This window comes from Bubalus bubalis, chromosome 11 (assembly GCF_019923935.1).
Source record: "Bubalus bubalis isolate 160015118507 breed Murrah chromosome 11, NDDB_SH_1, whole genome shotgun sequence".
Lineage (NCBI taxonomy): Eukaryota > Metazoa > Chordata > Mammalia > Artiodactyla > Bovidae > Bubalus > Bubalus bubalis.
In genome coordinates, this window is record NC_059167.1 from 80,753,902 (window position 1) to 80,778,184 (window position 24,283).

General features: G+C 45.7%; 1 protein-coding gene across 1 annotated transcript in view; it reads left to right on the forward strand.

The window, feature by feature from the left end:
- LOC102388984 (T cell receptor alpha chain constant) overlaps positions 1 to 23,533 on the forward strand; it is a 76,390-nt gene extending 52,857 nt beyond the window's left edge. The window contains exons 2-5 of the mRNA XM_045162111.1: positions 18,433 to 18,705; positions 20,724 to 20,768; positions 22,205 to 22,312; positions 22,968 to 23,533. Of these exons, the coding sequence (XP_045018046.1) occupies positions 18,433 to 18,705; positions 20,724 to 20,768; positions 22,205 to 22,311 (425 nt within the window). The 3' untranslated portion in view covers position 22,312; positions 22,968 to 23,533. The remainder of the gene's footprint in view (positions 1 to 18,432; positions 18,706 to 20,723; positions 20,769 to 22,204; positions 22,313 to 22,967) is intronic.
- The last annotated feature ends 750 nt before the right edge of the window (positions 23,534 to 24,283 follow it).

The window sequence follows — 24,283 nt, forward strand, 5'->3', positions numbered from 1 at the left end:
AACTACTTTTATAAACTAGCAAATGCTATGTACATGTAAAATATTATGATTGTTTTCAGAAAAAGAAAAGGCTAGGATGGCTAGTATAATTCTCCATAGAGAATATGTAGGTTCTTAGTAAAAGAGCTATTTTCATGTTGATCTGTAGCCATAGACATTGGTGAAAACCGCTTTCTCTTCTACTGAGGTAGAAGAGACACTTAAACGTCACCCGCATGAGAATGGCAGAAAGGAAGCCATTCTGAATAGGCCTGCATTGCAGCGTGAATCCTAGGGGTGACCAAAAGGTTGCTTTTGGAACTGGAACGACACTTCAAGTCACCCCAAGTAAGTCTAAATTCCTAAGCATTTCTCCTTCCTTGTGTTGTCATCTCGCAGATTGTAACATTTGGAGCACATAATGGGGATGTAATAAGCCTTTTCTGGCCATTTTTTGAAAGATTTAAATAAAGATATTTAGGAAAATCCCTCATCCAACCCTTAATGTTCTAATAGTCTTGACTCATCCAAGTTGTGTTCTTTCTTAATAGAACAGAAAGCCAAGACATTGCCCATGAGGCCAACTGAAACAGTAAATTTGCAGAGAATAAGAACCAATGAGAAGGCAAGTGATTTTTTTTTTTTTTTAATCAGACCTGAACCAGAATGGATGCCCTTTAATCAAAGGCATGCCTGACTTTGGGGACAGAACAGAACTCAAGTAGGTAAACCAAGGTGCCACTGAGCCACTAAGTCTGCAAAATAAGGAGGTAGGAGCAGTAAGTTGTCACTCTGTGATCTGGATGTTATTCCATGAAGTTTCAGATGGATTGAAGTTAAAATTGGGAGAGACACTATGGCAGGAATTTAAAGTTTGATAAGTGTAATGAAGACAAAAGAGCTAGATACATCTGCTGGATAAACAGAGTTGAAAATCACAAGTTGGATGGTGATAGGCCCAGGGCTGTGAGTAGATCAAGGCTTCATTTTAAGTGTTGCACAATAAATGCTCATAATTGAGTCAAATGGCCTGTGTTGTGCAGAATGTAAAAAAAAAGTTAAGACGAAGGGGCTGTATCGCTCAGTCTTGGGTATGAGAAGATGTGTGGGCTTGCAGGGGTTTTTGACTGACTAAGAAACACTGTGGGAAGGGTGGAGGCTATACATGGACCTTCGGAAGCGGGACTAGACTGCTGGTCAGGCCTGGTGAGTAGAGTATCAGCGGAACAGCATGAAGGTTGATGAACATGTTTTCATGTCTCAGGAAATGACTGTATGGTAGAGGATGAGCTGGAGTTTGGGGGTCACTGATACTAGTGTTCTAACATCTGGTTCTGGCAAGAGGATTAACTGCAACACATCTGCAGTCTCATTCTCTTAGAAACAAAAAGGGGGGTCCTTCTCTCATAGCTCTTCCTAACATGTATCTGTCCTGCCCTAAAAAGTCTCATGCTTCCAGGGTACTTGTATATCAGGACTGGTTCCACGTGCTCAGCCCCACATCATCTGTTCTTCCTTGGTAAAGTAAGGATAATAGTATCAGAGTTCATGGCATAGTTATGGCCCAAATAAGGCAAGGTTATACAGAGCTTGTTAACCCACTTGGTACATAATAGATTCTAGTGCAGGTCTTCTTTCGCTTCCTAAGTAGGTCAGAGGTTGGAGGGCCCAACACTACCGGCTATTTTTGTATGGGGGTTTGCTACAGTGTGAATTCAGGATACAACACACTTACTTTTGGAAAGGGCACTGTGCTTCTTGTCTTTCCAGGTAAATGTTGACCTAATCCCACTCCTCTTTTCTCGTTCTCTGGTTTAAGGCTTCTGCACGTAATTACTGTGTTTTACCCTTGTGACATCATCCTTGTTTTATCAGTTGACCTATGATTTTAAGGTTGAGCCCTCATGGAAGACTTTGAAAAAGGAAAGTAACCAACAGAAGAGTTGGATTAGTAGAATTAGTTGAATTAGTAGAACTAATTCACTAGATCAGGATGGAATAGAGACTAATACCCAGGTAATTAAGACAAACCTGGGTTTCCCCAGAAATAGCTTGGCTTCTTGCTGAAAGACTAGCCTGTGGTGTCTCCCCTGGTACCCCTCCCTTTCCTCTTCCCTCTGTGTCCCGTATCTAGCCGTGGAATACTGGGCAGTCTGTGACGCATACAGCTACAGAATGCTTTCATTAGTGAGATCTGCCTATTAAAGCTGAAAGATCCTTAAGAGCAGAGGCTCCTGTTGTATACCATGGACTATCTATTATGGTCCTTTTACAAAGTAAGTGCTTGAAAAGTGCTTGTTTAATTGAAATCAAATACCCAGAGAGATCAAGTTTCCAGGCCACAGAGAAGAAGAGAATACAGTAAGTGACACAGTACATACCAGTATGTGGTAGAGAAGGGAAAATACTAGGTTGAGAGTCACCAGACTCATGTTTTGGTCTCTGCTACCAGCTAGCATTGAAACCTGGAGCAGCTCTCTTGCCTCTGGACCTCAGTTTTCTCATCCAAAAACGGGAGAGTAGGTCTACATGGCCTCTCTGGCCCCTTGGCACCAGCAGCCCATGAATTTATTCTTCTTGGGCTGCGGGAAGTTTTTTTCTCGTATGAGTAAGTCAAATAGCTATATTAAGTCTAAAACATTTTCTAACTCATCAGTTAAATCAAGAAAAGGGGTGACGTGACAGAGGGAGTTTATTGTGAGGCATCAGACACTGTGGGAATTGGGGAGGAAGAAACAAACTGACCTTTGGGAAAGGCACCCACCTAAAAGTGAAGCTGAGTAAGTGTGCAATTCCATGGTAAATGCAAAATGTATTATGACAGTGACTGGAAGTTTGTCAAGGAGATTTTTGTCATTTGTATCTTATTTATAATTCACCACAATCTAGTGTCGAAGTATTAAGAATTGTGGCACTCAGTGAAAATATTCAAACACTGTATGAGCATCCTTTCCTTATGGTGAAATTTAGCAAACTATTAAGACTTTTCCCAAGATGTGAGGCTGACAAACCTGGGTTTCTCCAGAAATAGCTTGGCTTCCTGCTTAAAGACTAGCCTGTTTTCAAGAACAGCCTGGTGTCTAGCCTGTTCTAGGCCCTGCTATAGGGCTCCATTTGTACAGAGTTGGCCCAGTCATGGGGTACCATTTTGTATAGAGTTATGTCAGAGTGTGAACACGGGTTATCAGAAACTCATATTTGGAACTGGCACCCAACTTTTAATCAACCCAAGTAAGTCAGATCTCCAGAAATGTGTGACCACACTTCCAGTGTTGGGTTTACATGTATCCATGTAGCGTTTGCTCTGGTCAAAACATAATATGATGGTGATGATAATAATATCATATTATTGTCATAGCATTATTATTAGCACTACTGTTTTGTTATTATTAATCATAACAATGCTGCTAACTTTGCATTTACTTTTCTGCCACGTTATTCATCTTACCCTTTAAGGAGAATCAGTGCGAAGGTAACAGGAGGAAAAGGGACAGGACAAAGAGCTCTGTCCAGTATTAGAGTTTTTAGCACTAAAATTGAGCTAAATGCCAGAAAGAGGAAAAAAGACAAAAAGCAGGAAATTGCATGGCCGTAATCTAATAGAATTTTTCTACCTCCACTGCCATTGACTCTGAGACTCACCATAGGAGGCTATTCAAGGTCAGTTTACCTATGCCCCAGGGCTTCCCTGGTGGCTCAGAGGTTAAAGCATCTGCCTCCAATGCGGGAGACCTGGGTTCCATCCCTGGGTTGGGAAGATCCCCTGGAGAAGGCAATGGCACCCCACTCCAGTACTCTTGCCTGGAGAATCCCATGAACGGAGGAGCCTGGTAGGCTACAGTCCACAGGGTTGCAAAGAGTCGGACACGACTGAGCGACTTCACTTTCACTTTCACTTTACCTTATGCCCCAGCTCATTTCAGAGGCTATGTCCCTTTGCACTAAACATTATTCAAGAAGAGTCAGTGAAGTGCAGAGAAAGGAGCCCAGGGTTTCTAGTTTCAGTCTAGAGTTCTAGATTTGATTGCACCCCAATGACTGTGTCATTGCCCCTCTGTGTGCCTCAGACTCCTCCAGTGTGAGATGAGAGGGTTGAAGCACTCAAAATCTATGGTTCTAGAATCTTACTCCTACAGCACCCTAGAGTTTATATCACTACAATCCAAGGATATTGACTCTTATGGCTCTTTCACAAATTCTCTAACACTAAAAAAAAGCCTTATTGATTAATAATTTAACAACATAGAACTCATAACCACCATCTCAGTTTCTATGATGGGTAGATATCATGTTAGGTACATGATATACAGTATTGTGTATCTTCAAACAACTCTATGATCAAGGAACAGTATTCCTATTTTACAGAAGAGAAAACTGAAGTTCAGAGAAGTATTGCCCAAGATCCCAGGGTTAGTGAGTAGAAGGGTCTACATTCAAACCAGGATCTGCCTGCCTGATCTCAAAGACTTACTCTTTCTACTACTTTATGTCACAGACCCTGTGCCAGTGCTTACTTAGAAATGAGAGAGGATGCCAATCCGAATTACTAAGGAAATATATGAAATTTATCTTTTCTATTCTTAGATACTGCCATGACTGAGAGATGGAGCCTTGAGCGATCTTGACTTGGGTGCTGCAAATCTAAAGGATTCTCTGCCCTTTTTAATGAGAAATAAGTAATACAGGGGGGCTGCTGAGAACATTTACCCCAGTGGAGACAGCAGAGAGAAGAGCTGGCAACAGCCACTTTCTCAACGCTGACTGTCCTTTCCTCTCAGTACCTGTTGTATTTTCCCCAGGCAGACAGCCCCCCAGTGTAATCCATCTACAAGTGCCTCACTCATTTGTGAATTATAGAAATATGCAATGGTGAGGGCACTTTGGGTACTGCTGGATCATAGAACTTTAGCGCTGAAAGGGAATTTTCTTTTTTCTATAAGGAAATTAGGATCCAGAGAAGTTCATTGACCTGTCCATTATCATAAATTCAGTGAGAACTAGGGCTGGGACTAAAATGTGGGGATCTTGGTCTCTGGGCCATATTCCATGACTACTCTTTGGTGAACTAACACTTCTGACAGGAAAGATGTATGAGATCGTTCAAGAGCAGGAAAAAAACTGGGTTTTACTGAGAGACTATTAAAAAAAAAAAAAAAAAAGCTCCTTGCTTAAGAGTCTGTGCTTCTACTTCAGGGGGCACGGGTTTGATCCCTGGTCAGGGAAGTTCCACATGGCCAAAAAAGAAAAAAACAAAAAAGTGCTCCTTACTTTGAATACCTTCCCCCAAATAAGGCTCCCTGAGCCAAATCCCCAGCTGTGGCATAAAAATAGAAGAAGGAAGTGGTCCATTTTGTTACAGCACAAATCGCTGTGGGAAATACTGGAGGCTTCAAATTTGTCTTTGGGACAGGAACAAAGCTATTTGTTGAAACAAGTAAGTTCCATGAAATAACCTGATTTTTATTATAGTTGAAGGATATGGATATCTGTTTTCATTGACTTTTTCCCCAGAGTTTTGTCTGCTATTTAAATAAGATAGGTTGGCAACGGTAAAGTTGTATTATGTATATCCATGAGCATTATTCATCTAGAAATATGTAGTGAACCTTAGTAAGTGTGGATGGGCATAGCTACCCTACGTCCTGTCTAGAACTAAGACTCTGTAATTATATGAATGACTTTTTAAACCTGAATATTCATGCATTTTTTAATATAATCTACTGTATACAGAGCAGGATTTTCTATTGAGTTGTGACTTATTTCTTGTCATCTTCCAATGTTCTTAGAAATGAAGGTTAAATAGTAAAATTATACACTTCTTCCCACTTTGATGACCACACACACTTAGTGTGTGATTGTGTGTGATTGAGGAATCCCAGGCTATGGCCCAGCTATAGGGCCCCATGTGTATAGAGTGGGCCCAGTCATGGGGTACCATTTTGTATAGAGTTATGTCAGAGTGTGAACACAGGTTATCAGAAATTCGTATTTGGAACTGGCACCCAACTTTTGATCAACCCAAGTAAGTCAGATCTCCAGAAATGTGTAACCTCACTTCGAGTATTGGGTTTACATGTATCTATGTAGCGTTTGCTCTGGTCTAAACATAATATGATGATGATGATGGTAATCCTTGTCATCTCATTATTATTATTACCACTACTGTTTTGTTATTATTAATCATAACAATGCTGCTAACTTTGAATTTACTTTTCTGCCACGTTATTCATTTTACCCTTTAAGGAGAATCAGTGTGAAGGTAAAACAGGAGAAAAACATCTGTTTCCTTTGGAATCAAGTACTTGTTCATTCCATTGCCCCCTCTCTACTGAGGGTCCATATTAACCTCATAGTATTTTGGTTTCTATGCTGCCTCCCAATTACCTCTCTGAGAAATGCTTCCTTAGCTTTTCCTTGCCTAAGCACTTAGATTTTGCAGCTCATATTTACCCAGAGTATATTTAGCTTTTAACCTCTCCCTAAACTGGCCTTCTTGTCCCAATAATTATGCATAGTAAAACTCAGTTCACCTCAGTAGATGATGACTGAGTATCATCAACAAGCCAGGGGCCATATGTGATTTATGTGATTTAAAAAGAAACAAACCAAGAAAAGAAGAAGTGTAAGATGTGGTTCTTGCTCTCGAGAACTTCCAGTCTTGTCAGAAAAACAATACACGCATCTATTAAAAGTCTATTAACAATTTATATGTGGGCACGCCAAGCAGCATGTTGCGTACGGTCATGCACAGGACCTGGGGCCCTACTGGCTGGAAACAGGACAGTGGATAGTCCACATTCCCTGGCAGAGAGCAAGCAGGATTCCACCCCTGCGTTTCTGGAAAAGGACCTAAGACTGTTATCTGCTGAGATGCTTGACTTTCTTGACAACCCTTGACAGAAAGCAGCCTGACTGAGGTGAGGATAGAAACAGTAGAAGCAGGAATGAGTCAGGCGTGAGAAACCAGGAAGTCTTGCTCAGCCCCAAGGAGGATGCGGTGACTCTGAGTCTCACCGAAGCATGTTTTTAGCGTGTGCCTCAGCTAATGAAAATTTAATGAAAATGCTCTTGCTCCCACTCTTTCTGGCAAAGTGAAACATTGCAAACATTTTTGCAAATGTCCCCAAGACGATGGTGTCTTCCTATCAGGAGGGGCAGCTGAGGTGGGAAATGCCCGCTGCTGCCAGTACCTTCAGAAACATGCACACCCACCCGGCCAAGGTAGGAGACAAGTTTTTCACCAAGTGTTGTAAAGGCTCTGCTTCCCCCCTACCCCGCGCAGGAGAAGTAGCCAGAGGCTGTTTGTTGATGGCCGTGATGAGGAAAATGGAGGTGCTGGGTAGCAGTGGGGCTGAAGCTGCTACAGCTATTAGGGAATCTTTCTCCAGCTGTCAGATCACCCATCCCAGGAAAAAAGTTAGGGTCAGCCTTCCCAGGTTCCCAGCATTTAGAGCTCCTGGGAAGTATGTGTGTCCTCTATGAGAAGTTGGGCAAAGCCAGGACGTTTTTGTAATGCACTTACCCAGAGTGTGGTTATGGGAGCAGAGTCATTTTTGGAAATGGGACTCGAGTGCTGGTCACACCAAGTAAGTGAGCTGGGATCCTTCTGGGCACACGACCCTCTCCCCCACCCATCAATGTTCCTACCCCATAGGTGCTGGACAACTTATGTTCATGGGAGTAGGAAGGGCATGTCCTCCACCAATGCCACACCTAACATTCTTAGAAGGTCACTTCTAAGAACCTTTGTGTCTAACCTTTATGTGCCCCTTGTTACTTTCTCTCAGCATCTCCACTGACAATATAATATGAAATCTTTGCCTCCATTCTGGGAGCACTTGTGTTTGACGAAAGAGTAACAGAGTCAGACTCTGCTGTGGCCCCAGGCAAGCAGGCAGTGCTGGTGGTGGTGCTGCTACAAGGGAGCCGCTGCCTTGCTTCTCCACTGACGGGAGCATGTGCATTCTCCCGAGTAAAGGAAGTGTGGGGCTCTTCCAGTCCCATCACCGCCCCTAGGTTCAGGGGCCCTGGACAACTGTGGGAGATTCCTGCAACTCTGGGCGCGTCGGCTAGTGTTTCCCTGGATTGTTGCCCCAACCACTGGGGCAACAGGTAGAGGAAAGTCATGTGAGATGGGTTTTAGCAAGGGCTTTCCTTGCTGTGTGTATCAAGACTAAACTATGGATTTATATTTGGAACAGGGACCAAGCTTGTTGTTCACCCACGTGAGTATTATAGAAACAGTCAAGGGATATTCTGTAGACAGAGGACACATGATGGAAGGATACTGCAATAATGAGGGAGTCTGTGATTGGTCTGCTCCGTCATTAGAGAGCCCATTGTTGCCTGGGAGTAACCTACCATTGTGTCAGGTCTAATGAAATGATTGAGGTTGTGCTGGACAAGGGTTTTGCATGGTGGGTGCAGAGGACAAATCCCTGAGGGTTGAGAAAAAAGGCTTCACTCTTGGTTAGGTTTCTGAAGCAGAACTATCTTCTTGGCAGCCAAGGGGTCCATCTTACCCCTCAGTTCTGTGGCTGAGAATCTCTTACCACGTCGTCTTGGATCCATGAGATATCTGTCCCAGGCAAGAGCATCCCAGTCAGGGTGCTGAGGCACCCTGGAGTGTTGGAAAGGGCGATGGAACAGGGACAGGTCTCTTCTGGCTGCAAAAAGCCTCATCCCTCCCTCAGTGGAAATCATTGCTGGGAACCATTGGATTATTAGCTACTATTTACAGAATGTCTGACATGTGCCAGTGACTACATCCTGTCCTCCATAGAATTTCTCAATGCTCACACCCATCCTAATGCTAGGTAGGCCCATTTTACAGATAAAGAAACAGAGGCTTGAGCCAAATAACTTGCCCAACCCAACATCATACAGCTAGGAATGATGAGCTAGAATTTAACTCTGATCTATTTGACTCCAGGGCCTTACTGTTAACCATGCCACCACACTGCTACCACTGTCCGTCCTGCATTCTGTGAAGGAAGATCACAGACCTCAAAGGCTACTGGTCTGGTCCCTGGTTTGCCCAACCCAAGCCTTGTTGCCATTGCAACCATGGCAGCCTTGGTCCAGGACTCATCATTTCTGAAGAGATGAGTAAAGTCATTGAACTGGGTTGGCAGAATGCAGGTATGGCAGGGAGAGGAGTAGAAACCTAAGGGGACTGGTTATTGGGCATAAAGTAACACCGAAAGAAATTTATCATCAATAACTTAAAACAGGCTGTTTAAAAGCTCTGTTCCCAAGAGTGAAGGCTGTAAATATGGGGGAAAGAGGGGGTGAGGACAGCCACCCTCAGAGAGCAGTATTTGTACTGCATTGTGGCAGGGTGTGAACACAGGCAGCAGAACACTCACTTTGGGGAGTGGAACAAGACTCCGAGTGCATCCAAGTAAGTGCCCAACCTTAGACTCCAGCCAAAAGCACAGAAAGTCCCTGTTCTGCTTTCTTGGATGTTGAGTCTGCACTTCCCGAACTAATTTCTCATGCTTCTTCATGAGGTTTGAATGTTTTGAAATTTGAATTCCCAGCTGCAAGCTCAACAGTGGTTTATTTTCTAAACGTAGTCATTGCCAGTGGGGCCTGGCCTTTTCATCATTACAGAGGTAGACTCTTTTGCTATTTCTAGATTCCTTTGAGACAAAAGACCTTTATTAGAAAAGAAATTATGACTGATTATGCCAAAAAATTTATTTTTGTTGCCATTTAATTTTCATGAAAGGTGATAAGTTAAATTTCCCAAAGACCATGGGCATGGGATACACTCTCACAAAGCTCCATGTCTAATCAAGAGATATGGGAAGGACTTAAGGCCTAAATAATGCAATAAAAATATTGAGTTTAGAAAATGGACCTATACAGAACTCAAAAGATAAATGAAACAGTCTTAATAAAAGAAGATAGCAGGATTGCATTTAAAATGAACTAAAATATTGAGAGGGCTTTCATTCAACAAATATTTAGCAAATAACTATTGTTGGGTTGACCAAAAGGCTCATTCAATGCAGGAGACATAAGAGACATGGGTTCTATCCTGGGTTAGGAAGATCCCCTGGAGTAGAAAATGGCAACCTGCTCCAGAATTCTTGCCTGAAAAGTCGCAGGGACAGAGGAGCCTGGCGGGCTACAGTCCACGGGGTCACAAAAGGGCTGGACACGACTGAGCAACTGAGCACGCACAAAAGGCTCCTTCGGGTTTTTCCATAAAGTTCTTACAGAAAAGCCTGAACAAACTTTTTGGCCAAGCACTACAGAAGGAAGGAGGGAGGAAGGGAAGGATAGAAGGGGGAGAAGGAAGAAAGGAAAAGGTAGAGTCTCTGTCATCTCCCCACGGATAGACATCCACACAAATAGATGGTTAAAGACCGTGTCACCACACTGCCGTGGAAGTACACACAAGTTGCGATGGAATCGCAGAAAGGAAGGCATCCTGACCTCCTATCCTAGCTGCTTGGTACTTTCATCCACCCTGCACTGCACTAAAGCTCTGTGAGGGTGAGACCCGCTCTCCTTCATCCTTTCACCGCCACACCCCCGCACCATGCCTGACACATAGGCATCATCAAACAAGTGACTGTCGAAAAACGCCTTTAGCTCGAGAGTTGGGGAAGACCTCAGTGCAGAGGCAGTAACTGCTTAGAACCTATTGGTTTAGACGGCAGCAAGTATTCCCCAACAGAGTTGCTAAATTTCAAAACCAAGAGATGACAGAATCCACCTGAATGCGGACGGGTGGGTGAGAGCCCATTTCTTGAGGGAAAACTTCCTCCGTACTTGTCCATTCATTTGTGCACTCACCAAAGCCTCTTCCCTGCCCTGGGTCAGATCAGGTTGCCTTTAGAAAGCCTGAAACCCCATCATATTTCTGAAGAACCAGAGTTCAGAGATATAAGAATTGCACCACCCTGCTAGGGAAGTTCACTTTCACTTTTCACTTTCATGCATTGGAGAAGGAAATGGCAACCCACTCCAGTGTTTTTGCCTGGAGAATCCCAGGAACGGGGGAGCCTGGTGGGCTGCCGTCTATGGGGTCGCACAGAGTCGGACAAGACTGAAGCGACTTAGCAGCAGCAGCAGCAGCAGCAGCAGCTAGGGAAGTAGCCCAAGAAAATCCTATGGTAGCAAAAAGGAAACTGGTCTAATGATAAATACTTGAAGTATATGTCTCTATTTGAGACACCACCCAGGACGGAAACTTTTCTCCATTAGGACCAGAATCTCCTTTGAAGCACATAGCTCTAAGGTCTGTAGGAAGGTGTGTGGAAAGAAAACCAACAAATTCACATTTGGGCAAGGCTTTCAAGTTGTCATTGTTCCCAGGAGGTAAACCCTGCAAAGTATTGGGGTGATGTGGTCTTGCATGATGACTTCGTTCATATCTGCCCTCGAGCCATTCCTGACAGCAGCAAGAAAATTTGCTGCATAGCTGACTACTGTTCAGCATTTGCCCGAATAGAATGAAGCTGTTTCATAATGATTAGAAAGAAATAATCAGCATCAATAAGACCCCTAATTGTGTCCATAGGAGTTGGTAGGAGAACAAACAGACTCAGAACATGAAAGCTTAAGGATAAAATTAGGCTGGAATTTAGGATGAATTTTAAATTCTTTGAACTAGAAAAGGGACTTCTGGGGAATGAATATCTAAACCTGTACATGTTCCACAGAGGTTAATGGATGTTTTAAGAAACGAAACATTCTTGGATCAAATAAGTTTAAGAAGCTCTAAATTTCTTTATTGTAAGATCTCTCAGAGCCTTTAGACTGCTAATATGTGTTGTCAGGATTCAGGATTGGAAAAAGAGTATACAGCATTTTCCAAACTTCTTTGAGCTTAGAATCTTTTTTGCAGAGAAATTTAGGACTAGAGTTCTGTGAAATTCTCACTGAAAAGGACTTGTCTAAACCACTCTCAAACTGGAGATTTTTTTTTTTGTCCCCATATGAACGTTAATCCTAACCTTAGAACTTTCCAGAGAACTAGATTCTTGGGCCCCATCTGCAACTCATTCCTGATTCTCACAACCTTCACAATTAAGCAGTCCTCCTTGTGCACTTTATGAGGCTATTCCTATGGCCATATTAGTCTGTGTCTGCCCTCAAGGAGTAATGGAACCACTTTCTGATAGGAACGCTCTCACAGGCCTCCCTTCCATGATTAAGTTGTACTCAAGGTTTTCCATCTATTGCCAGTGCTGTGAATGTTCCCTCAAGATTCATTTCCCAATTAATCTCTGGTTTTTCTCCAGACTCTTTCAGTTTTCTTTCCTCACTTTCACTGTGGAATCTAGAATGGGCATCCACCCTCCAGAAAGAGCCTGACCTGCTGAAGGCTGGCTGGGAGAGAAAGGTGTATGAGGTTGTTACACAAAAAGCTCAGGAATTAGGACTCGGTGAGCCGGACTCTTCTCTTGTGCTAGAGAAGGGGGGATTTTGAAGGAACCTGTAAAACAGACACAGGAGTCATTGCTAACCCTGCCAGGCACTAGAGTTCTTGTAAAGCATCCTCCTAGTGGGTGTCTTCTGGTGGCTACAATAAGCTGACCTTTGGAACCGGGACCAGGCTGACTGTACACTCACGTGAGTATGACGGTGTGAATGACCAAGGCAAAGTGACTGACCATTTGTCTGTGAGAAAACCGGCAATGATTTATGGCAAACTTGAGGATATGTGAAACACTCGTTTCCATTTCTACAAACTCTCTGGTAACTTGAAATGCTCCCATTTCTCATGTTAAAGATAGAAGTGCCAAGAGCCAGCTGGGTAAATGAAAACCTGAGCAGAACAATTTACGGAAACATAAAAAGAGTTGCAAATACTTGGTGCTTTCAAGCGAAAAGGATCATATCAGCACCAGATAATCTGAGCATTCAGGAAATTAGCTAAATGCTCTTGGGGGAAAGAGATGAGTTAATGGCAAACAAAAATTCTCTTTTATTGCAGCAGGTAGCTAAATTCCCTGAATGGACTAACGAGCTTAGTGTGGGCATAGCTGCTCACAGAATCTTCCTCTCTGAGATTGAGTAGAATTTTGAACTGCTCCCAGGGTAAAAATGACCCAGACCCCTATGTGAATGGCAAATATGACAAGGTATGGAGGCAGGATGGTGTAGGGTTCACAGTATAGCTTAGAAGGCTAGCAGACCTTGGGGGGAGTCTGGATTTGTCCTCTCCAGCTAATTAAGTCTTCACTTTCTCAACAGAAAAATAAAAATTACCACATCATAATATGAGATAATGCTCAGCATATAGCAAGTAATCAATAATTGGCAGCTTTTCTAAATAATATTAATAATTATTATCATCATCATCATGAAGGCTTTGTTATTCTAAAGCCTTCATTATTGTAAAGGGAAAGGGGAACAATTTCCATGGGAAATAGGAAACCTAAGAAAAAAAGCCAGGGTCCCTTCTCAGATGGTGCCCTCAGAGCCTGGTAGGTTCCAGCAGGTTAATGTCAGGACGGTTATTGCAAAGACCTTACCCTCAGTGGGGATTCGGCACTGATAAGTTAAACTTTGGAGCAGGGACCAGACTGAGTGTCCAACCAAGTAAGTAATGTGGGGCAAAGGTGGACATTGACAGCTAATTCTTCTTTGTCTGAGATGCCCAGTTGAGCCCAGGTGCTTTCTCCTGTCGAGTCCCAAAAGGTTCTTTCCACTCATCCCAGAACATCCTCTCATCCTGCGCTCAATGTTCAGGAAACACCCTTGGGCCAGAACCTGAAAAATCATGAGTCAGATGATGAGCAAGGAGTCCTGGACCTTTCACGAGAGGATCCAAGACACTATTGTCCTGAGCAAGGGGAGTTGTCTACTAAATTCTGTCTTTATGGAAATCAGAACTTCCAATCCAGGGCACTATAGCAGGATGGGGCAGGAAGAAAAGGATAAGAGACAAAGACTCAACACAGAAGAGCAGAAGGTCTAACTCTAAAGAGTGTGATCCTCTGTCCCCTCTGAGAGACCAGTGTTTCTCAGTGAAGTAGGAGCCAGGGCCAGTGAGTTTCTGTAATGCTGTCCCCAGCAGTGTGAATACAGGAGGAGCAATCAGTAAACTCACTTTTGGGAAAGGAACCCAAGTGTCCGTAATATCTGGTGAGTCATTCCAGGCAGCACCATTTGCAACCTCATGAACCAGTATCACTAACCTTTTCCCTGGAGATCTTGATATTACTATGGCAAGGCTAACTGTGAGTGTTATAACTGTCTTACAGAGGCCTCTGTGAATGGAAAAGGCAACCCTCTTGATCTTGAAAATCTGTGTCTCTCTAGGTCAATTACATTAAAATTTGACTTTAATCATTCAGTAGATAACTTTAAATGCCTTCTCTGTGGCCATCATTCTATAAAATGTGAGACTGAGTATGAATATCTAAGATAGATGCTTGAACTGTCTCCAAACAGTATAAAAACTAGTCAAAGAGACCGAGATATTGTAAATTTTGCAACCTGAAAACCATTTTTGTATCAACCAGCTGATGATGTTAACAGGCACGGTAGGGATTCAGAGAAATGGGGTTCTGGCTGAAAAGTTGGGCTACATGGAAAAGGTTTTATGAAGTAGAAAGAATTGTTGAGGCTAAAGGATAAATTAAGATCTATTTGGGCAAAGCAAGGAGATGAGGGGACTTCCAGGCATAAGAAACACCAAGAAAGAGGGCATGATCTCAGGAATGAACAAGGCATGTGCATTTTGGCCAAGTAAACACTCTGATAATGAAGTTCGATGGAGAGAAAGCCAAAGATGCCTTCAGAGACAATGGAGAAAAGGAATGCTAGAGCCTTCAGGATAGTATAGACCATTAGGCCCAAGGCCAGCCACTGGGAAACAGGGAAACAATTCGGAAATGCAGACCAGAGGTGAAGGTGAGAGAGGCCAGCTCTTCCCATGGACAGCTCATGGCCTAGACCGCCACCCTTTGTTGCTCAGTGGGCTGTAAGAGCCCATCCGTCAGAGGAGGGGAAACCTAAGGCTTTCTGTAATGAAGACAGTGAGAGTGAGATGGAGGTGTTGGCTCCCAGATGCAGTTTGGCAAGGGAACCAGAGTCTCCATCACTCCAGGTATGTCTCTGAAGGTTCACTGCTTCCTGACGCTCACGAGGGCCTCAGTGGGACTCAAACTCAGTCAGTACTGCTCACTCACATTTAGGGTTCCTGGTGCCCAACTTCCAAACACAGATTTGGTGGTATGGCAGCTTTCCATCATTGCTGTGCCCTGGGGATCTTAGGCACTAGAGCCTTGGAACATGTGCTTCTGTGGCTAATTCTGAATTAAAATGAATGATGAGGATCTAGAAATAGCTGGACTTCCACACTGAAAAGTTGATCCAGTCTTGCTAAAGCCTACCTTCTGAGATGTCATCAGTGGTAGGAGGCATTTATCTTACTAAAGTGGAACAGGATGTTTTTCTCCCGGGGCTCTGGCAGATGGACCCCTAAAGATCTCCAGATTAATAATGACTCATTCTTTGTTTTCAGACAAAAATGTTGCATTGAGGTACCTAGGGATAAAAGTAAAAGGGGCTTCATTTTTTAAGGACTTCTTCTTTAGTGTTTATTTTTATTGATTTACTTGACTGCGCCGGGTCTTGGCTGTAGCACGCAATATCTTTAGCTGTACCACACTAACTCTCAGTTATGCCATGTGGGGTCCAGCTCCCTGATCAGGGATCAAACCTGGACTCCCAGCACTGGGAGCTCATTCTTAGCCATTGGACCACCACGTAAGTCCCTAAAAAGAGGGCTTTAAAAAGCCAAGTTTAGGGATCAATATCCAGGTTTTTTGACCAAAAAGTCTAATTAATAGGAATTTTCCAAATCTGACGGTCACTAGGCTGCTTATTTATCCCACAATTATTTCTTGAGCACCTAGCATATGGCAAAGACTAGGGACACAGCAGTGATATAGGGACAGGTCCTAGTTATCACAGAGCTTATATTCCAGGGAGCCAGGATGAAGAGTTTTGTCCAGCTGTACTCATACAGGGCATATAAAGGACTTGAGAGAGGAAATTCAAGTGCTCCAAATCGTGGCAACCACCAAACGCTGTGCCACAGAGTATGGGCGTTATCCTATAGGCGATAGGAGTCTCTGGAGTATTTTGAACAGAAAGTGACTCGATCAGCTCCACATTGTAGACAGCTCATTTGGATGATGAGCTCAAAGAAAAGACTGAAGTGAGGGGAGCAGGAGAGGGTGACTAAGAAGGAAACCAGGGGTAAGGAAGCTGGGCAGAGAAACAACAGCAAAAATGCACACGGGGAAAGCCCAAGGGTATCAACTGGTAAAAACAAGAATTGAGAGAGGCTAAAAATCACCCCAATTCTCTGACTTCACTAACTGCTCTTTCATTTTGATCTCTCACTAGCAAAGTTGAGCAACAGTAAGCCTGCCCTGGTATCACCCTGCAAGGATCTCAGTTGGCTTTAAATCTCACTCTCAGCCCCCTCAGCCTTTCCTTGTGGTCCGTGGCATTGCACCCTCCAGACCAATGCCGTCCAATAGAACTTTCTGTGACAATGGAAATATTCTGTCAACCTGCACTGTCCTACACCGTAGGCATCAGCCACATGTGGCTACTGGGGTCTCAATGTGAAGTTTTAACTGCTAACTGAATTTTTCATTTTACTTGATGTTTGTTGTTGTTCAGTCATAGCCGGCTCTTTGTGACCCCATGGACTGCAGCGCACCAGGCTTCCCTGTCCTTCTCTATCTCCCGGAGTTTGCTTGATGTTGGTTAGTGTAGCTAAAGACTATTACACTGGGCAGCATGGTCTAGACCCTCTCCAGACTGACAGCCACTGGCTCTAGGATCTAAGCGAGAGTTTAACCAGGACTCAAAGTCAGGTGTCTGGCCCCCATAACAAACCCCTTTCTCCCTCTGAGGTCAAACTGTGTCTGATGGCACTTTAACCTCAGCTTTCTTGTGGCCACATTCTCTCAGCACTTCCACACCCTTCCACATCACCCTCTCTGGTCCCACCCATGCCTCCCACTAACGACTGACACATCCACTGGGGTGTGGTATTAGCTAATGGCTTCCCGTCTCTCCCCTCCCAGCAAAAGAATTCTGCCATAAATCCTTAACCCACAGTGATGTCGTCCTCTCAGGCACATGGAGATTGGAGGGGAGCAGGCAGAATCCTTTGAAGCCAGAGCTTTGGGTGTGGCTCACAGGTGACCATGGACAACCCTACCCATAGGCAGCTCCGCCTTGATTCAGCATCCCAAGGTCATGCCAAGGGCTGATTCCCCTGGTTTCCATCCAGCTGGATATCTGCATTGCCAAGGCCACCCTGACTGGCTCAGCACACGGGGTGCGCCCTGCATCACTGGTCTGCAAGACTTTGCCTGTGTGGTGAGAAAGCTAGGGGAGCAGAGAACCACGGGCCCCGGAAGCTGCCATCCCAGCCCTGCTGTAAACTTGCTGGGTGGCCCCAACGTGTTAATCCTCCTAGTAAACCTCTGCTTCCTCCTCCAAACGCAGGAGGTCTGAAAGAATAAACACTGAGGGTTGCTTTAAAAACACAGAATCCCATGAAAATACTGAGGAGTTGTTCTCAGCACTAAAGAAAAGCCTCCCGCAGCTCCTGCTTTCCTGGGGCAGAAGAATAGAAACTGTGTATTACTGGGTAGCGCAGTTATCATGGCAATCTACTGGCAGTATCAAGAGCTGCAATTACTAAAATTATTTCAGTTTATTAACTATAACTTTATATGGAGAAACTCTCATGGCTTCTCAGAAGAGCCTGGTCAGGAAAAAAGATGAGGCAATATCCCCACTTGACAGATGAAATTCCTGAGACTCAAGGAGCTGGTGTGAATTGCTCAAAGCCTTGTAGCTAGTAAATGGGAGAGCCAGGGCTTAGACACAAGGGTTCTGATTTAGAGCCTAAAGCTTTTATCAGTGAGAGAAATCTCCTGGTGATGTGGCCCGTCTTCCAAGTTCATGCCAGCCTATTACAAACATCACACTCCTGTCAACACCAGCCCAAGACGGGGAGACCACCCTAGACTCTACGACATGTGGCTTGCTTTGCTGGGTCTCTTTTCTGTGCTTGCTTTGTCCTGCCAGAACTATGTTGTTGCTTCCTAGGCCTTCTGAGCTTTTGCAAAAGTTCCTATTAAGTAGAAAAATGGGCAGCATCCTTAAGTGGCCCTGAATTCCTAGTTTCCTTGAAGGTAGGCAGGGCCTGGCAGAGTGTGTTCACTGAGAGCCTGGTCTCTTGGCCAGGACCCATAGTTTGTGCCTGTCCCTGAGTCCTGTCCATTGTGAGCAGAAGGTTTCTAGAATGTTCTTTCCCACCTCAAACCTGAGAATGTGACTTGCCAGCCCCATATAGCCCTATTCTTGCCCATCACTGGCATCTGGACTCAGGCCTTGGTTGGAGCGAGGAGGAAAACAACCATCTCCTAACTGGGTCCTTTTGGTCCACAGAAATCAAGGACCCCAACCCCACTGTGTACCAGCTGAGAAGCCCCCAATCCAGCGACACTTCTGTCTGCCTATTCACCGATTTTGACTCAAATCAAGTCAACATGAAACAAATCATGGGGTCCGAGGGGAGCACGGTGCACAAAACAAACAGCACCGTGCTCAACATGGAGATCCTGGGATCCAAGAGCAACGGGATAGTGACTTGGGGAAACACCAGTGATGCTGGATGCGCAGAAACCTTCAACGAGACCATTCACTTCGCCCCCAGCTCCGGTGAGTGCAGCCTGGGTTCTGCTCTAAGTTGTCTCTTCCATCGAGAGGCCCATTTGTGCCCAGGGCTCAGGTTTGTGACATCTAAAAGCTGCTCTGATTGGTGGTCTCAACCTCATCAACTGTCAGCAAAGACCCCTCCCTTCTCGTTCCTGAGCATCAGTGAGCCCCATCCAGGCAGGTCACAGAACGTCCTAGACAAATAGCAGAGGGGGAAGAGGCCTGAGAGCGCGAGGGCCCTGAAGCTCACCCTCTCTGAGTCCCCACCCCCTGCCTCTGCTCAGCCCCTCACTGCTCCTACAGGCTCCGGTGTGCTTCTCCCAGATCCCTCCTTTTACTCCTCCCTCTTGGCCAAAGGACTTTCCCAGCTCCTAACCTCATTCATTCATTCACTCAGCAGTTGCTGATTGTGCCTGTACAATATGCCCGGTGCTGCCATGGAGGAAGAAATGCATCCAATGAGGGGTCTGCTCTGAGCAAGCCCCATTCCAGTTGGGGGAGACCAACCATCAACAAGAGGAAATCTAAAGAACTCCAGATTATCATACTTGCTTTAACTTGGAGTTGGGGAAATAGCCACCCTACAGACAAAAGTCAGAGAAGGGCCCTCTGGGGAAATGCTATCTGAGCTGAGATTTCAAGGCTAAGGAGGTACCAGCCATAAGAAGAGAAAGGACCTTACAGAATCAGGAGCACAGTGAGAAAGGCAAAGGGCAGGAGGAGATGAGATGGAAGAGATAGGCTGGAGCCAGATCACAGAGCCTTGCCCGTCATGAGCGGGAGACACTGTTTGGTACAGTGAGGAGATATTGGTTGCCTATAAGCAGGCGAATGACACCCAATTTACTTAAAAAAAAAAAAAATTCATTCTGGGGACTTCCCCAGTGGCTCAGTGGTAAAGGATCTGCCTGCCAGTGCAGGCAGATCCCTGTTCAGGAAGTCCCACATGCCATGGAGCAACTAAGCCCCGTGTGCCACAAATACTGAGCCTGTGCTCTAGAGCCCAGGAGCCAAAACTACTGAGCCCAAGTATTGCAACTATTAAAGCCTGTGCACCCTAGAGCCTGTGCTCCGCAACAAGAAGCCACCACAGTGAGAAGCTTTGGCACCAAAACTAGAGAGTAGCTCCCGCTCGCTGCAACTAGATAAAGACTGAGCAGCAAGGAACATCTGGCACAGCCAAAATAAATAAATAATTTTTTTTTTTAATCACCCTGACTAGAGTGGAAAATGGATTGTAGGAGCCGAGATTGCAAACAGAAAAGAAGTTCCTGCAGCAGAGAGATGATGGGGGCCAGGATAGGGTTGTGGCAGGGGAGTTATTTATTTGATATTTTGTTTTTTATTTCTTTAACTAAGGCACTGGGCCTTAGTTAGGACATTCGAACTCTTAGTTGCAGCTTGTGGGATCTAGTTCCCCAACCAGGGATAGAACCCAGGCCCCCTGCATTGGGAGCACAGAGTCTTGGTCACTGGACCATCAGGGAAGTCCCTGTGGCAGGGGAGTTAACAGCTCAACACTATTTGGGATTCAAAGCTAGAACCATGCAGGACTGAAAAGGAAAAGAGGGAATTGAGGAATGTGGCTGGATTTTCTTTCTGAGCAGCTAGGTCAATGATAATGCCATTTACTGAGTCAGAAAAAACAAGCAAACAGATTTGGGGTTCAGGGGTCAAAACCCTGTGGGACAGATGAAAGCATCTGTACCCCTTATGGCACTCCTCACTGTGTCTGCCTTACTTCCTCTATGAGACTCCAGATCGGAACTCACCCAAGGGTGGGCTCTGATGGCTCCTTGTGTCATGTAACATGCACTTAGCACAACCAGTATTAAGTAAATGAAATGGTGTCTAGAAGCCAGGGTGCTTGTCTTTCGAGGGTCAGTGGTGGCCTCAACAGGTGGTCCCATGTGGGACAAGTTCCTTCCAGATCTCTCCACGAGGAGGCATGGAAAGGCTTCTGGGGTGGGAAGTCAGAATGCTCAGGACTCTAAGAAAAATGTCTTTATTTCTCCTTTTAGAGATCCCCTGTAATGCCAAGCTGGTAGAGAAAAGCTTTGAAACAGGTAAGGAAGGGGTCCCTCCTGGCTTCACACAGGTCTGGGGAGACGATGAACCCACAATCACCCAGAAGGGATAGAGGCAGTGTGAAGGAACATGTGGATCTAGGAATGAAGTTCTAAGGAAAAGAACAGCAGTTCAAGCCCCGTTCAAAGCTGCCTGGGGACATTCTTGAATCCCTAGATTCCTCTCACCATCTCTAATTTTCTTTTCCACTCTAAGAACTTCGAGGATAAGTCTAGTTTTGCTAGACCAATGACTCACTCCCAGGCCTCTGTATTCCTTTCAGTGGCTCCACTGTCCACAGAGATCAAGAGAGCTTCTGGGTGGCCCAGCTGGGAACTCTCAGACCAGCTCACATAAAGCCCTAGACTAACCAGGTCTTCCCAAGGATGTTCTCCCTCCATAGCCTGGGGGTTTTGCCTTCTTTCAAGAAGAGCAGCAAAACTCATGAGGGCAGTGACCTTGGCTCTCAAAGATCCCCACCATTCCTCACCACCTACTCTGGGCCCACGTTCATTTCCATTTGAGTCATTTGTACTGAGTCATCCCTCTTGGGCTTCCCTTGTGGCTCAGTTGGTAAAGAATCCACCTGCAATGCGAGAGACCTGAGTTCGATCCCTGGGTCGGGAAGATCCACTGAAGAAGGAATAGGCTACCCCCTCCAGTATTCTTGGGCTTCCCTTGTGGCTCAGCCGGTAAAGAATCCACCTGCAATGTGGGAGACTTGGGTTCAGTCCCTGGGTTGAGAAGATCCCTTGGAGAAGGAAAAGGTAACCCACTCCAGCATTCTGGCCTGGAGAATTCCCTGGACTGCATAGTCCATGGGGTCGCAAAGAGTCAGACACGACTGAGCGACTTTCACTTTCACTTTCATCCCTCTTGTGGTTCCACCACTAGATTCTCACTAAGGGGCACTGACCCAGGGTGTTGCGTGTGCCAAGTTCTGAGCATTCACCATCCCCATCCACTGAGAGGCTCAGCCCTAAAACAGAGAGTAAGCACTGTTAGTGTTTCCCTTTGGAAATGAAATGCTGTTGACACTGGAGTGTGCGTGCTCAGTCACTAAGTGGTGTCCGACTCTTTGCAACCCCATGGACTGCAGCCCTCCAGGCTTTTCTGTCCATGGAATTTTCCAGGCAAGAATACCGGAATGGGTTGCCATTTCTTACTCCAGGAAATCTTCCCAACCCAGGAATCAAACCCGCATCTCTTGTGTCTCCTGCATTGGCAGACAGAATCTTTACCATTGTGCCCCCTGGGAAGCCCCTGTTGACCCTAGAGGGATGTACAGATATGTTTATGAGGGGGTGGTGCACCAAAGCTCAAAGGGAGAGGCAGATCCAGGCACTGAAGCTCACCATACTCCCCACCCTGCTTTCGGTGTCACGGGGGCTGTGCAGACCTGTGCCATGACTGCTGCGGCTCCTTGTTTTTGCAGATATAAACCTAAACTCCCAAAACCTGTCAGTGATAGCGTTCCGCATCCTCCTCCTGAAGGTGGTCGGGTTTAACCTGCTCATGACGCTGCGGCTCTGGTCCAGTTGAGGTGAGCTGACATCTCAGCCAGGCGGTGGGGCCCTGGGGGCGGGTCCCCAAGCTCTGAAATGGAACTTCCCCCAGGCTCTTGCTTTTAGGGCCTAAGTCTGGACCCACCAGACTCTTCTTTTCCTGTTCATGGTTCCTCTTGTTAATAGCAATGGCCCCAGATACTTAAGAAACACAATACACTCCTCAGGTGACATTGGTCACTTCCTTTAAGCCACGTCTCACCTAAAGTATGAGGAACAGTTGCTATTATCCTCATTTTGGGAATAAAGAAACTGAGGCCAAGGAACATCAAGGCCACACAGCTAATGAGTGGAACTTAGGAGACACTTAGGGCCCAGACTCACTCATACCTATGCCTTCCATTGTACCCCATTCATTGCAAATTTTATAGGGCCCCCCATTCCTTTCCTCAGGTCCTCTGACCCCAATGTGGTGAGGCAGTATTGTATTTGTTATCCACCCTAAATCTGACTAGAATCTCCAGACCCTTTCCCCCAGTGTCCCAGGTCATCCCACTGACAAGACCATCTCATCAAAAAGAACTCTGGGTCCATTTGCCCCTAGAACTCTACAAATAGAAGCATCCTCATCACATCCCTGACTGTCCTGAATTTCATCACTATGCAGCCTGACCCTGTTCTTCCTCATCCCAGGTCACCAACAACCTGAGAGCCTCGTGCTCCCTCGCCCCTTGCTCCTCGTCGCCCTTCCTCTCCCTCTTCAAGCAGAGAGGCGCACTCTCTGCCCCCATGGATGAGAAGGCTCCCTCCTCCTCTCTGGCCTGGCTGGCCATACCACCAACTGGATCCTCCAGATACTGGTGATCAAGATGCTGACAAGCTGCCCAGCACGGCTGCCACCCACTCCCTTCCTCACTGCTGCTTGTCACTGCCTGGCATTCTTGGCAAAGTCGGGGGGCTGCTGCAGCCTCTCCTGGCTGTGGGGACACTCCCTCCCCACCCCCACCCCCCAGAGACTGTCTCTGATGTCCCACTGGATGGTGGATCCCCAGTGGGTTCTCTTGGGCTCTAGCTCCTGGAGAATGTTGTGTGTTGTTTATATTTTTTTACATAGTGTTCATAAAAAAATATATATCACCCTTTTTCCCAACATGTGGGGAAAAATTATCTTTTCACGATCTAGGCCCTGCTCTGCTGTGTATCCGAGCCACATTGTATATTCTGCTGCCACGGCTTCAATAAAAGCGATTTGGAAGAGACTGTGCTTCTGTTTGACTGAGTTTGGTCCAGGTCATTTTCAGCTTGCTGTGGATCACTAGCTGGGCAGAAAGAAACCAAGCCATCCATCCATGAGGACTTTCGGCGGGCCTAACTCAACAAGCTGCTTAAGTCTACCTCTTCCTGGAAAAACCTCTAAAAAATTCCACTGAGAAGGCTGTGCTGGGGGCCAGGCAAACCCACTTAAAAGCCTGGATCCCTGCTCTTCCACTGGGCAGCTCATAGCAGGAGGCCCATGTACATGGGTGGTAATGACCTGTAGCTGAAATCTGGCAGACAGGGACCACACAGCAAGTGTCCCCAAAAGGCCACCCACTGTCTCTTGTCCTGAAGAAACATTTCCTTTGCCTTTCCTTTCAGACTGGATTCCCACTGAAACTGTGCATTGCTCTACAAGTTCATGGCTGGGGACCACCTACCACTCCACTGCCTGGATGCCCACCAGAGGCTCAGCCCCTTGGAGTGTCAGTCTAGGAGTGGGGGAAGAGGGGAGAAGAGGGTGACCCTAGCCAGACTTTCTGCTCCCACAACCCTGAATGTGAGAACAAGGAAAGCAGAGATGAGCTCTCTCCTCTCAAGCCCAGGGAGTTGGCCAAGGAGAGTAGGCGTCTCAAGCCTTCACCTAGAAGACAGGAGACGGGGTCCCCTCGGATTCTCCTGAGCCTCCTGCTGTCTTAGCACCTTTCCTGGGGTGCTTAGGAAAGGGGGGCACCCCTCAGACACCACTCAGC